The sequence below is a fragment of the Coffea eugenioides genome, chromosome 6 (assembly GCF_003713205.1).
Source record: "Coffea eugenioides isolate CCC68of chromosome 6, Ceug_1.0, whole genome shotgun sequence".
Lineage (NCBI taxonomy): Eukaryota > Viridiplantae > Streptophyta > Magnoliopsida > Gentianales > Rubiaceae > Coffea > Coffea eugenioides.
In genome coordinates, this window is record NC_040040.1 from 27855936 (window position 1) to 27865596 (window position 9661).

General features: G+C 35.3%; 1 protein-coding gene across 1 annotated transcript; it reads right to left on the bottom strand.

Annotated features, from left to right (window-relative positions):
• Positions 1 to 25: 25 nt before the first annotated feature.
• Positions 26 to 3965, bottom strand: LOC113774006 (R3H domain-containing protein 1-like). The gene is made up of 3 exons (XM_027318586.1): positions 3797 to 3965; positions 3473 to 3704; positions 26 to 705 (listed from the first exon to the last, which is right to left on the bottom strand). The coding sequence occupies exons 2-3, from the start codon at positions 3666 to 3668 to the stop codon at positions 26 to 28; spliced, it is 876 nt and encodes a 291-aa protein (XP_027174387.1). The 5' UTR covers positions 3669 to 3704; positions 3797 to 3965.
• Positions 3966 to 9661: the final 5696 nt, after the last annotated feature.

Consider the following 9661-nt stretch of genomic DNA (forward strand, 5'->3'; position numbering starts at 1 on the left):
TCATACAAAAAGGACAAGTAAAAATTTATATACCATAGCCATCCATAAAGATATGATATGACCAAATTCCTAACACATACCTCTCGTAACTTCGATCATAATCAGGATCAGTACGATCCTTCTCCCTGTCCCTAAAAATTGCCACCCTCGAAGATGCACTGTATTCCCTGCTCATAAAGCTCTTCTCAAAATCAGCAACTGAGTTTTTCAAATTTTCATTATCCTCCACACCCAAACATAAATTCTTCCCATCAGAAGAAACTTGAGTTAAGATGTCATCTGACTCAGAACTACTTTGACTACTGAAGATACGAGCACGTGCCCTGTCATACTCCTCCTTTCTCTCCTCCACAGTTCTAACAGGACTGCGCTTTAAACCAAATTCACCACTGTCATTTGAAGATGCTTTGGTAGGCCTTGACCTGATGACTATTTTAATCTGTTCATTTTTATCATTCTCTGACAGTTTAGCTGGGACATCTGACAGACATACAGCAGGAAACTTGCTCTCTGCTTGTTTCCTGACCAAAATTCTTGTTCCCTGACCATCCACAAGATTATCCTTCACCATAGTCAGCAGACCATAGTGTTGAGCAACTCTATGTGCTGCAAGACGTAGGTAGGAAGTGGGGAAATGCTGGAACTCAAACTGCTGCAAATCACCATTCTGCAAGAACTTCTGTATATCGAGCTCCATCCGCAGAACTGTCACATATTAAAAAAATAAGAAAGTTCACTCAGAAAGAAAAGCAAAATCCTATTTCCACTATTACAGTAACTTCCGAACACTAAAGCAAGTTTCATTATTACATTGATTATAGTTCTAGCATATCATGTCAATTATAAAAGATTGAATTTAAGGAATACTAATAAGAACACAAATGACATTGAGTGAGATGAGAAAAATGGAGCAATCTTAGCAAGTTTCAATTTAGACGTCAAAATGTCTATCAATTGCACAATCGAGCTTATAGTTTTATAACCATTTGGGAACTACATTCTGATGCAAAACTCGAGTGTTTCACCTGACTTGGACAACATTTTTCTCTAAATTTCTCCCAACTCTGCAAGTCAGTTGCAATAACAACTAATCTAGAAGCATGATAAAAGGATATGGTTACTCTACTTTTAGAACACAGAAAATCAATATAAGACATCTAAGGCCCATAAATGTCTTTTTATCTCAAAGCACAGAATACTGCATATGTTAAGAGCATCAATGCTATAGCAACTTTCCAGTCATGCACGTCTTGTTTGACAAAATAAAAGTCAAATTGTCTGTATCATGGTAATCCAAAAGTTTGAGATATCTCGATGAAAAATAATGTCACAATTGACCTTCCAAGATTAGTGAATCATACAATGTGAGAGAACTATAAACATGAAGTATCTTTCCTCCATGTGTAAATTTACAGGATTGCCTTCCTCTGTGGTAACAACTTATGCTTAAAATCCTTTGAATGTAGTCTAAATACTCCTAAAAACTGTCCATCCATGTGAACTAAAAGAAATGTCCACCACATAATACATGATTAATATCAATGTCCTATTTGAATTATTTGTCAAGCTCTGTTTTTTGACACCTGTTTTATACCTTTGCGTGCAAAGAAAGATCATTTAACTCCTACAATTTGTTCAAAACTACAGAAAAGCAGAGGTAATATTTGCCAGGAAAGCTTATCCTTTACGAATATCAAGCTTCCAGAAAAAGAATCTGATTGAAAGTCAAGCAGTAAAGGGAAGCATAAACAGCAAGTATTTTGCACCATAAGAGAAGCAATTCTGGCATGCACTTATTTTCCAGATTAGAGCAGCAGTTCAGCCACAATTCTCAACAGTGGAGAAAAACATTTCAACCCTGAAATGATTGAATTAACCGAAGGCCAACAGCCAAACCAAACAGCCCCAAGATCCAAGACCTAAAACAAGAATGCAATTATTTCAAGCAAGGGGCACCAAGAATTTAAGAACAAAAAGGGGAAGAGTGCAGTTGGATGCCAGAGAAGAGAGGAGGAAATGGAGGAGAGAGAAACCAAAAAGGTAGGGCATGTAGTACAAAGAGAGGAGAAAGATGCATAGAAATGCTGCAAAGTGCAATAGCAACTGGTGCACTTACAGCCTGTAGTTTAATGCAACCCAAACACATAGTCAACTAAAATTGGAAAAAAAAAAAAGATAAAATAAAGTAACAGATCTTTCTGAAGGCATGTGCCACTCTAGCCTTGTGCAATTCGCTTTGGCATATTAGGCCACAAAATTCCATTGTTACCTTGCCTGTCAGCATTAAGGTCACAGGATGCACCTCTCAGCACCTACCCTTGAGATCAACTAACTTTTCAGAAACTTTACCCCTTGAAGAGAAACTTTAAACAGCCAACATACCACTTGAAAAGCAACTTTAATATATAAGGCCACCCCATCCGAGTGGAACAAGCATGTCTGGCTTTCACTCCATTATTGCAAATTTGTCTATCTAACTAAAGCACATGATACACAGAAACTATAATACATAAACCATCTTATACTTCTCCATTTCGGTTCCACTTCCTCTTGAAGGGCTCACTTACCATGTATATTAAGTATCAAATGAAACAAAACTTGCATCTACTGCCACAAATTCCTAGCCAACAACTTTTGCACATGATAATGTTGCACACCTCAAGGATTTCAACCATTTAAACGGAAATATGTTCTGTTCATCAGGCACACAAGGAGTTCTAAAATGGTTTCTGTACCATGTGCCTGTGTAGTGGACCAAGGCAACTACTTATACTCAACACAATGTGATCTTCCTTATGTTTGCTTTCCCAACCATCAAGTCTGCATTGCAATGAACACGAGGAACTACCAACTTGTTGGACGAAATTCCAAAACCGAAGAGCAACAATGTTTAGAACAATCTCCCATCATTCTTGCATTACTTTACTGTTGTATCAAATCCTTGAAAAACTTAGTCTTCTACTTCAATAGATTCATCATTCTTAGCCCGTTCACTAAACTCATTAGACCAAGTTTCATACCAATAGTCCGGCGTAACAATAAACAAGTAAAGAAAACCCAAATTCCAAGTCCACCATTGTAACAGACTGCTCTGGCATGTTAATAACTAGAATTCTTCTGCTAGTGTAACATAATGCTCCAAATTTGATCTCTCATATGAATCAGTTAATTAACATACGCTGACTTATGCAAATTGGAGAACAGATCTACAGCAAACCTAACCCCATAAAATCCCTAAATTCACAATTAGCTAAAATGAAGACGAATAAAAACACAGATTCCCAAAATTCGACCTCGCAGATCTATCACAATTCTGAAAAACAAAAACCCCCAAACCATCAAAACCCTAAATTCAACTCAATTGACACGACAATCAAAAGATTCCGGCAAATCCCCAGCTACATAAACGAAAGACATTAAAAAATCAACCCTAACCTTCATAAAAAATTACGGGAAATATAAAAACACTCACTAGTTAGACGATGACGAGGATTTTGCAGGGCCTCAACCAAAAAAGGGTCCACCATTGACAAATAAGCAGCGGCAGGAGCTGCAGCCGCCTCCTTATCCTTCTCCTTCTGGACAAGAACGACACCGTTCTGAGCCCCAGCTGCTACATCAGCAGCCGCCGGTGGTGGTGATGATAGAGAAGAAGAATTCGAATCCATTGCTAGAGAAGCCCCTCTTTCTCTCAAGTAAAATTCCTATTTATATATTTATACAACCCCAAAAGAAAAAAGAGAAAATAAGAAACTACAGTAAAAGAGTATATACCCAAAGAATCTTCTTCTCTCACCTTCACCGGCCGGCGGAACGGTCGGAGGAGGGGCAGTCGGCGGTAGAAGGGTGTTAAGAAGAAGAGACTTTGCGCTCTCTGATGAGCATCAAAAGAGCTGAAAGAGAGAGCGAGAGAGAGAAGAAAATGAGAAAACCCTTTTCTCCTTATCCCTACGGACCCCTCAATTGCTAGAGAGAGAAACAGACAAGAGAGAAAGAAGGATTTTTTTTGTTGTTTTATTTTTTGGAGATAATTTATCATTGACTTTTCTTTTCCTCTGCGTCTAAGTTCTATGTCGCAGACACGCATTCCCAAAAGTAACAATCTTGAGAAATATTTGATGTCAATTATTTTGTTCAAATCGAGTCAAATATTTGATGTCAAGAATTATTTCTATTGGTTCTAAGTTAATTCGTATGTTTAATGAATTCAAAGTGTTGGTCAACTCTCAATTTATAAAGATTTTCATTTTAGGCCGAGTTTAACTCGCTCGTTTGGACCTATAAAAAGTCTAATAAACTTAACATTTTGTTGAATTGAGTTAAATTTAGATCTAAATATTATATTTGAATTAAATATGAACTAAGTTTGGACTTTATTAAATCCAAACCCGATATGAACCTGATCCGTTAATATGCACCTATATATATAATTATATGTATAATGCATTTATACAATGAAGAAAAATGTCACTGAATTAACCAAAATGCATATTTTGTAGCATTCCATGTAATTGAATCGTTAAGGCAAATGGAATTCCTTTATTTGCACTTGCAGGTTTCATTTGGAGGGGCAAAATCGTCGATTTAGCTCTTTGACTGAACTTTGTCTCTATAAACAACCCAATCACAGTCGTCCATTCCAACTTTCTTGAACTCATCATTCTCTTGAGATTTTGTGGCCAGATCTGAGGTAAGTTTACCAACTACTTCGGAATCTCTGCTTTGTTGGGTAGGTTGAAATTTCACGATGTCAAGACCCAAGGAAGCAACTCTGATTTGTCATTGCGGAATAAAAACCATTTTGAAAACTTCATGGAACGATAGAAACCTAGCAAGGAGAAACCTTGAATGTACTCGTGATGAGGTAAGTTTTTTTTGGAGATGTGGAAAATTCATTAGCTGTAGTTGAAGGTAATCAAATTAAAGTTTAAAAAGTTGGGAAATTAAATGATGTGTTTTACAATTGATGGAAAAAGTAATTTTTGTTAGGTTGATGGATATGGCTATTGGGAGTGGTATGATGATGAAATGTGTGCTTATTCAAAGTAAGTAATACCTAGTCTTTTAAGGAAAGCAAATAGGCTAAAATCTGAGAATGAAGCATTGCAAGAAGAAGTTCGAAGATGACAAAACAAAGCTGAAAAAATGGAGGTCCAAGTTAGAAAGCTGAAAGAGAAATTTAGGAGTAAGCTGAGGAAAAACATGTTCATTGTTGTTGTTATTGCGGTCTCAGCAATTGTAACCGTATCGATATGGATTGGGGGGCCTAGAAATGGACATATTTTGGCAAGTTACAAATTGATGGATATTAGGACACCATTATAGCAAGTAGTAAAAGTTAGGTAGTTTTTTTGTTGTTCTTAGGTGTAATATTGATGTTTACACCTCATTTTGTCAGGTGTTATTCACCCTTTTGGAATGCAAATGTAGTTTTTTGGTCTAGAATGTTTTAGTTGTGAATTTAGACATGACCTATTCCTTTGTTGTTATACATGGTAAATGCAAATCGACATAACTAGAGATGGCAAAATCAGCATATATATATATATATATATATATATATATATATCAACAATTAACAAAAGCATCATTCAATATTCTGGCCATTGTTACTTGTCCATAATTACAATCAATTGACAAAAGTATTAATTTAACACTCTAAACCTCTAACAAAAGTTACCATTTGTTTCGGCATGCCAAGACTCTTAAAACCATCAATCTCATACAAAAGATACCATACAAAAGACTGCTTTAGTCAAAGAAACAAAAGAAAAGAAAATCAGTCAACTTCATGGACCCCTTAAGCTAATCCTCCACCTCCGTTGCTTCTTGAAGTTCTAACTCATCTACCAACCTTAAAAGGAGGTTCTTTATTCAAGTATTCATAGTTAGTGTTGATCATGATTTTGTCTATACCACTCAACTTTCTATTGGGATGCCCTTTCTTTTTCTGAGAACCAGAATTTAACTGTCCAGCAGAGCCATTGGTATCTTGCTTTGTAGTTATAGGCTTAATCCTCTTTATCTGCGGGCATCAAATATGTACATTATTAACTCATTGTAAGTTAAACAAAAAAAGTAAGACAAATGTCAAAAATTACAGAGCCATTGGTATCTTGCTTTGCAGTTATAGGCTTAATCCTCTTTATCTGCGGGCATCAAATATGTACATTATTAGCTCATTGTAAGTTAAACAAAAAAAGTAAGACAAATGTCAAAAATTATAAGACCAAAATTGATGACTAACTGGTGCATTAGTCTTCCTAATATTTTACTTTGGCTTGGTTGTTCTAGCAGCAACATTCGTTCTTTGTTCATTGTCAACATTAGTAGTTTCCACATGTCTAATACTATCGACTTGTGAAGGCATAACAGGAGCAGTGTTACTGTTGTTTGATAGCCCCTCTTCTATTGTCAAAGTTTCAGACTGTGTAAATACTTCATGATATGCACCAGTAACCTCGTCAATGTGGAATTTCTGATGTGTTGGCTCTTTCTCCCTTATCTCTTTCCCTTGGTTGGTGGCTCGTGTCTGAAGGTAGATTCTTCATGATGACTTTTTGCAATTGGTTCATCATGTCGAAAGGGCTCTATCGGAGATGGCTGTTCTTATTGGGACTCCTTGACATGTCCTTTTTGGGGCCCAACAAAAGAGTTTTGGGTCTCTATATACTGCTTACACTCCTGTTGATATAGTTGTTCATATTGGCAATACTCATTGTAATAAGCAAAATCTCTTCTATGATCAAAACTCGAATTGTGCTCAGTCCTATTATTCATTTCATCTGTAATGGGCAGTTCAACAGTACCATTTCCTGGCTCATTTGTCTTTTTCATTTCTACAGCTGGTTCCACTTTAGCAGTACTATTTCTTGACTCTCCAATGGGATAGTCATGCTTCCACTCCAGAGAAGAAATAGCTTTTTTCCTAGCATGAGGCCTCACTGGTTTTTTTGGAGCTACATCAGCAACATTTTTAATCTCCTCTATGACAACCATAGACTTTCTCAACGGTTCCTCCATCTGTTCTTTCTTTTTCCTATCAAACTAATATATTTCTTATAATATCCAATGATCACGGTAAACCTCCATTAACTTGTACTCATACACCAAATCATAGAATCCTTGCATATTTTCATCCGTTTAAAGTTCATTCAGTCCATGGTTCAAGTCACTTCTAAGGTCAATGTAATAATACAACATGGTCTCCTGGTGCCTACATTTTTCAATCATTTTATTTATCACTTGCTGCGACATAAAATCTGCATGGCATATGTCAAAGTAGTCTATCTCTTCTCTGCCATAGTTTTTGTACTTGTCTCCCTAATTGTTACCCTCATGGTGAAGTTTAATTGAAAATGCACCCCTTCCATTTTCTACCAACACAAATGACAATAAAGAAACCATCTCAATTAGCATTTTTAATTGTTCATATAATGGGATCTACACAAAATCAGCAATAGTCTGACATACAGAACACAATTTCTAATATACTGGTTCTTGTAGGACCCTTTGCAACCCATCACGATGACAACAAAAAGAATCCCATAAGGAAATGTCCTTTCTTACCAAACCAGTGCTCTCATGTCGCTTTCTTTCCAACTAGTACAAATCATAAAACCCTTAGACCTACCAAATATAATCCTCATATAGTTCAACTTTTTCCATTTTTTTGTTCTCACACAACTTGATTCACGCATTATTAACCAAATCAAGAGGAACACATGGTTTTATGTGATTTCTTACCATATACTTCATAGGAATTTGGATATTCGTCTCTCATTCGCTTTACCCACTTCATCGTAATTAATAAACCGACGACTTATGTGACTGATGAAACTTGTCTGCAATTTTTCTTCTTCAATCTTCGAATTATCTACTCTATTCGGTTTTGAAGTTTTGGAAGAAACCTAAATTTTGTCATTTCAATTGAAAGGTAGACAAAATTTCGCATCTAAATTGAACGGTCAGCCATTGTGGCTTTTTTTGCTTGCTTAAAATTTTTAGAGCATTTTGCACTTCAAACCTTACGCATGCAAATCACATGACGTCCATTCCATTTGTCTTCACAATCAAATTATACGGAATATTACAAAACATGCATTTTGGTTAGTTCAGTGACATTTTTGGCTAAAAAAATAGTTTAATGACCTGAATAAGCACCGGTATATAGTTTAGTGACATTTTTTGCGATTTGTTCCAAATAAATATATAATTACTAAATCTAATACTTATATCTCAAAATATATTAATATATCAATATGTATATCGAAAATATTAAATATTAGATATATAAAAAAACAAATCAGAAGATTCAGACAGAAGAATGATGAAAGCACTAATCCCTATGGTTTCTCCCCTCACCCACAGTCATAGCAGGCTCTGCCTTTCCAATCTCCACTTCACTTCCACCATTGGCCTCTCCAATCTCCAATCTTCACCTCCACAAAGCATACATTAATAGTTTTAATGGCAAAACATGCATTTTATATACTTTACCAACTTAATCTCTATTTGAACTAACCACCATCACTTCTTAATCTATTTTCTTCTTTCTTGTAGATTCTTATATAACTCATGAGACAAATCAATTTGATTACTTCTATTTAGATTCAAATGCTGTATTTCTATTCAAATCTGGTCATTGTGAACAAATAGAGTGGACAAATATTAGCAGGAGCAAATTGAGAAAGCCATGGGGAAGTTCCAACCTTCAAAGGTACAAAGTACATAGGAAGTTTCAACCTTCAAAGGTACAAAGTATGAGTATTGATCAAAGCTGATTACATGATATCGAATTCATTCAAAGTATATGAATTAGATTCTAGCCTTTGTACGGAATAGATATAATTATTGTTGGAAAATTCTTGATTATATACTTTTTAATGGACTGTTATTGGTTCGTGTATAGTTTTAATTGTGGGTGTTAAATTAGTGTTATAACATAATAGTTATAATAATTATAATAAGAAAATTAAAGAATAATAAGTGAACTTGGATTAAACTCGAATTAGATTCAAAAGTCGAATGTTTTGTGAGTCAAATATAAGATTCACATTTATTAACTCAAAACTCATGGCCCAAAATAGAAAGTATTATTAATTAGATGAGCTGAGTCGGGAATTGTTAAAGCCTGACTCAGATGGCTTGATTAACATGCCTAAGTTTAGTCCATTATGGGTAGCTTTGAACTCAAATTTGAGTTTTGAAAATTTTTTCTATTCTATTTTTTGTTTAAAAGAATAAACACACAACACACACTAGCATTTTGATCCATGCATGCATGGATTGATAGTATGAAATTGAAATAATAAATTAATTTATAAAAATAAGTTATATGAAACAAAAACTTCCCTAAACTGCAATTCACCTATTACCAGTCCTATCTTTCAACTATTTTTGTTGTCTATTTTTGCCATATACCTTATCCCATGACCTTATTCTATGCTACATATTTTTCTCTACCCTCCACGAATCCGACCTTTCAACCTTTTCAATTGACCTTATTTTTTAATGTTACATATTTTTCTCTACTCTCCACCACTCTCCCTGCATCCTACAGCCCCACTTCTTCCTATCCTAGGAATCCTTCCCCTTTTCTCACCCCACAAGCCCCACCTCTTCTCCATTTTCCACCTATTCTATAGTTTTATTATCTCCT